Consider the following 5,565-nt stretch of genomic DNA (forward strand, 5'->3'; position numbering starts at 1 on the left):
GTCTCCTCCATGTCTCCTCTGAGTCTCCTCCATGTCTCCTCCATGTCTCCTCCATGTCTCCTCCATGTCTCTCCCATGTCTCCTCTGAATCTCCTCCATGTCTCCTCCATGTCTCCTCCATGTCTCCTCTGTGCCTCCTCCATGTCTCCTCTGTGTCTCCTCCATGTCTCCTCCAATGTCTCTCCCATGTTCTGAATCTCCCATGTCTCTCTGGTCTCCTCCCATGTCTCCTCTGGTCTCCTCCATGTCTCCTCTGGATGTCTCCTCCATGTTCTCCACTCGTCAGTCTCCTCATGTCCTCCATGTCTCCATGTCTCTCCATGTCTCTCTGTTCTCCTCTAAGTTCCTCCAATGTCTCCTCTTAGTCCTCCTCCTGTGCTTCCTCTGAGTCTCCATTGTCTCCTCTGGTTCTCCTCCATGTCTCCTCCGAGTCTCCTCTGAGTCTCCATGTCTGCTGAGTCTCCTCCTATGTCTTCCTCCATGTCTCCTCTGAGTCCCCATGTCCCTTGAGTTTCCTTCTTCTCCCCGCATGTCTCCTCCATGTCTCCTCTGAGTCTCCTCTGTGTCCTCTGAGTCTCCTCTGAGTCTCCTCACATGTCTCCTCCATTTCTCCTCCATGTCTCCTCTGTCCTGTCTCCTCCATGTCCTCCTCTGCTCATGTCTCCTCCATGTCTCCTCCGAGTCTCCTCTGTGTCTCCTCATGTCTCCTTTCCATGTCTCCTCATGTCTCGCTCTCCATGTCTCCTCTGAGTCTCCTCCATGTCTCCTCTATGTCTCCTCTGAGTCTCCTCTGAGTCTCCTCCATGTCTCCTCTCGAGTCTCCTCCATGTCTCCTCTGAGTCTCCTCCATGTCTCCTCTGAAGTCTCCCCATGTCTCCTCCATGTCTCCTCCATGTCTCCTCTGAAGTCCTTCCTCCATGTCCTCCCTGCCATGTCTCCTCCATGTCTCCTCTGAGTTCCTCTGATCTCCTCCATGTCTCCTTGTCTCCTCTGTTCCTCATGTTCCTCCAGTCTCCTCGCGAGTCTCCTCTGTGTCTCCTCCATGTCTCCTCCATGTCTCCTCCGATCTTCCTCTGTGTCTCCTCTGGTGTCTCCTCCATGTCTCCTCCATGTCTCCTTCCGAGATGTCTCCCTCCGAAGTCTCCTCCTGTCTCCTCTGTGTCTCCTCCGAGTCTCCTCTGTGTCTCATCCATGTCTCCTCCGTGTCTCCTCCATGTCTCTCTCTGTGTCTCCTCGATGTCCTCTATGTCTCCTCCATGTCTCCTCCGAGTCTCCTCCGAGTCTCCTCCGAGAGTCTCCTCCGAGTCTCCTGAGTCCTCCTCCATGTCTCCTCTGAGTCTCCTCTGTGTCTCCTCTGTGTCTCCTCCATGTCTCCTCCATGTCTCCTCTGAGTCTCCTCCATGTCTCCTCTGTGTTCCTCCATGTTCCTCTGTGTTTCCTCAATGTCTCCTCCATGTCTCCTCCATGTCTCCTCCATGTCTCTCATGTCTCCTCTATTCGTCTCCCTCTGTGTCTCCTCCATGTCTCCTCCATGTCTCCTCATGTCTCCTCTGAGTCTCCTCCATGTCTCCTCTGAGTCTCCTCATGTCTCTCCATGTCTCCTCTGAGTCTCCTCCATGTTCCTCTGAGTCTCCTCTGTGTCTCCTCCATGTCTTCCTCCATGTCTCCTCTGTGTCTCCTCCATGTCTCCTCTGAGTCTCCTCTGTGTCTCTCCCTCATGTCTCCTCCATGTCTCCTCCATGTCTCCTCTGAGTCTCCTCCATGTCTCCTCTGAGTCTCCTCTGAGTCTCCTCTGAGTCTCCTCTGGAGTCTCCTCTGAGTCTCCTCTGAGTCCTCCTCTGTGTCTCCTCTGAGTCTCCTCTGAGTCTCCTCTGTGTCTCCTCCATGTCCATGTCTGTTCTCAGAACAATGATCTGGCTGAACTGCTAAACTGAATGTTTTCATCATGACAACAATGTGTCACAGAAGCCCTTCAGAATGACGAATATCAGATGCCTTCCAAGTTGATTGGGTTGTTAGGAAATGTATTCTCTGTGCAGAGCCGAACAGCCATGAATTTGCCATCCTCACTGTGGGTTTGTAGAGATGGTGCCAATGCAACCCAACAGAAGAAGAAGAGATTCCAGCAGAATGCTTTCAGTCTCTACCTGTATTAATCATCTCAGCTCAATTTCTCTGTGTTTTGTCACAATGCCCACAGACTGTATTATACTGAGACGGAGAAAGAGACACAGAGACACACAAAGAGAGAGAGATGGAGAGAGACAGAGTGAGAGAGATAGAGAGAGACAGAGATAGAGGGAGACAGAGACAGTGAGAGAGAGTGAGAGAGAGAATAGCCTCTTTAAGCCTATGTTGTATCAGATAAGTCTGCCAAACAACCCCAGTGATTCTCTGCTTAAGGAGCTGGCTTGATAAGGTCTCTGGATCAATATGCTTTGAGGGATCGGAGCAGAAACTGCTGCTATTGAACTGCAGGCGCTGTCWCAACCTTTACCACAACACTGCCTCAAACTACTCTACCCTGACATGTTATTTTTTAACCTTTATTTAACTATGCACGTCAGTTAAGAATACATTCTTATTTACAATGACAGCCTACCCCGGGCCAATTGTGCACTGCCCTACGGGACTCCCAATCACAGCCGGATGTGGGGCAGCCTGGATTCGAACCAGGGACTGTAGTGGTGCCTCTTGCATTGAGACGCAGTGCCTTAGACCGCTGCGCCACTCAGGAGCCAAAATACTTTATGGGAGAATTCTTTACGGGAGATTTCTTTACGGGAGAATTCTTTAAGGGAGATGTCTTTAAGGGAGATTCTCCATTGAACTCCAGGCTTATTCTGTCTCTGGGAAAAACCACCACAGTGCCCTTTTAGATGTTCCTTTAACCTACCAGAAAACATAAAGATGGTGCCGGGTGTGATGTGCAATATTAGCCCTCTGCTAGGTTAGGGGACAACTGTGTGACTCGATGGAGAAGTTGTCTTCATTCCAGGATATAGTCTGGTTTATCTGACCGACCACAGTGCTGAATCCAGACATAAACAACTGTGTGACTTGAATTTGGAGAAGTTGTCTTCATTCCAGGATATAGTCTGGTTTATCTGACCAATCACAGTGCTGAACCAGACATAGAACAACTGGAGGTTGGTGAAGAAATGCACCTGTGATAAAATGTTCCAAGATGGCCACGAGAGTCCTGAAATGTTACACTATTCCCTATGTTAGTGGACTACTTTTTGACCCCTTCATAGGGTGCCATTGATTTCAATGACACAGGCCTACTTTCCTGATTGTGTTAGCAAGTGATGTTTATTCTGGCAGGTAAGATGGGAAGTAATATTCAGAGAGAGAAGAGGGAGGAATAAGGCATGAAATTATGAATGACTGGCAAGCAGTGTGTATCTGGGGGACGTGTGTGGTGTGTGCGATGCATGTATGTGTGTGTGTGTGTGTGTGTGGTGCGTGTGCGTGTGCGTGTGTGTCTGCGCGGCGTGTGGTGGTGCGTGTGTGCGTTCGCGAGCGGTGTGCGTGTTGTGTCGTTGTGTCTGCGCCTGTGCGTGCGTGCGTGTGTGTGATGTGTGGTGTGTGTTAATGATGTGCGTCGTGTGTGCGTCGTGTGGTGTGTTGCGCGTGTGTGCGTTCGCGAGCGTTGTGTGTGCGTGCTGTGTGTGTGTGTCTTGCGCCTGTGCGTGGTGTGTGTGGCGTGTGGTTGCGTGCGTGCGTGCGTGTGTGTGTGCGTGTGCGTATGTGTGTGTCGTGTGGCGTTCGCTTCGCGCGCGCCTGGCGGGTGCGTGCCGTGGTGCGTGTTGCGTGCGTGCGGTTTTGGTGCGTGTGCGCGTGTGTGTGTGTGCGTGCGTGCGTGTGTGTGTGTGTGTTGGTGCGTGTGCGTGTGTGTGTCTGTTGTGTGCGTGTGTGTGCGTTCGCGCGCGTGTGTGTGCGTGTGTTGTGTGTGTGTGTGTTCCTGCGCTGTGCGTGTGTGTGGTGGTGTGGTGTGTGTGTGGTGTGTGCGCGTGTGTGTTGCGTGTGTGTGTGCGTGTGCGTATGTGTGTGCGTGTGCGTTCCGGGCGTGCGTGCGTGCGTGCATGTTTGCTGTGGCGTGTGCTCGTGTGTCGTGCGTGTGTGTGCGTGTGTGTGTGTGGTGCGTGTGTGTGTGTGTGGGGGTGTGTGTGGTGTGTTGTGTGTGTGTGTGTGTGTGTGTTGTGTGTGTGTGTGTGGGGGTTGTGTTTTGGGGGGGGGGTTTGTTGTGTGTGTGTGTCTGCGGGGGTGGAATGCTGACGGATGTTGTTATCAGGTTTAAGTCTCGCCAGACTGGATGGGATATCTGTATAACACTCGTCCTAGAGGTGATTTAGGTATTAATCTGTCCTATTTTCCTCCTCTTCTATTGTCATGATGTACTGGGGTGGGCGTGACCCAACACCAATAGAAAATATAATATAAATGGAAGATTGTTTTTCTTCTTGACAAACCCTCAATATTATCAAAAGTCCTCAGTAATGCGTAATTTGGAAGGTAATGAACAACATCGAGTTCTCTGTGTAATTTGGGATTGACTCAAGGTAGGAATACTTGAATTACAGGCAACAACAACCCACACACACCACACACACACACACACACACACACACACACCACACACCACACAACACACACACACACACACACACACACACACACAACACACACACACACACACACCACAGCTGGTCGTGATTTTCTCAAATTGCAAAGCAGGACATTCCAAAGTGAGGGTGGACAAAGGACATTTGTTTAGTTAGAGAAATATGATAACATATGTTTAGTAGATAGATAATGCAATAACATATGTTTAGTTAGAGAGATTACTGATAACATATGTTTAGTCTAGAGAGATAAATGATAACCATATGTTTAGTTAGAGACGATAAATGATAACATATGTTTAGTTAGAAGAGATAATGCTAACATCTGTTAGTTGGAAGAGATAAGATAGCATATGTTAACTTTAGAGAGATGAGTGGGAGTAACTACACCAGGAGGAAAGCCATTATTTCTATGCCAGCTTAATATCTTACTGCTGTCTAGATGTCTGCAGAGACTTACACTTGGCCTACAAGCCACCGTACATGTTTAAGGTAATCTATGTTGCTTTTACAGCATTATGCAGTCTTATGAAGTGGGAACATTTTAAAGAAGTATCAAACGGTATTTTATGTCGAGGGCTTCATTGATTAGAAGGAGAGAGAGAGAAGAGAGAGAGAGAGAGAGAGAGAGAGAGAGAGAGAGAGAGAGAGAGAGCGAGAGAGAGAGAGAGAGAGAGAGAGAGAGAGAGAGAGAGAGGAGAGACGAGAGAGAGAGAGAGAGAGAGAGAGAGAAGAGAGAGAGAGAGAGAGAGAGAGAGAGAGAGAGAGAGAGAGAGAGCAGAGAGAGAGAGAGAGAGAGAGAGAGAGAGAGGAGAGAGGAGACGAGAGAGACCAGATCCTCCTCTATGAGTGATGTCCATCAGAATAAATAATGCAATGTAACAACAAACATCCTTTTGTGTTTCTCTTCAGAGCCTCTCAGTGGTCTGTTCTCCTC

At 49.3% G+C, this 5,565-nt stretch overlaps 1 protein-coding gene across 1 annotated transcript; it reads right to left on the bottom strand.

The window, feature by feature from the left end:
* Nucleotides 1-698: 698 nt before the first annotated feature.
* Nucleotides 699-1,325, bottom strand: LOC139026953 (octapeptide-repeat protein T2-like). Its single transcript, XM_070442172.1, has one exon. The coding sequence runs from the start codon at nt 1,323-1,325 to the stop codon at nt 699-701; it is 627 nt and encodes a 208-aa protein (XP_070298273.1).
* Nucleotides 1,326-5,565: the final 4,240 nt, after the last annotated feature.

The sequence above is a fragment of the Salvelinus sp. IW2-2015 genome, unplaced genomic scaffold (assembly GCF_002910315.2).
Source record: "Salvelinus sp. IW2-2015 unplaced genomic scaffold, ASM291031v2 Un_scaffold6458, whole genome shotgun sequence".
Classification (NCBI taxonomy): Eukaryota; Metazoa; Chordata; class Actinopteri; order Salmoniformes; family Salmonidae; genus Salvelinus; species Salvelinus sp. IW2-2015.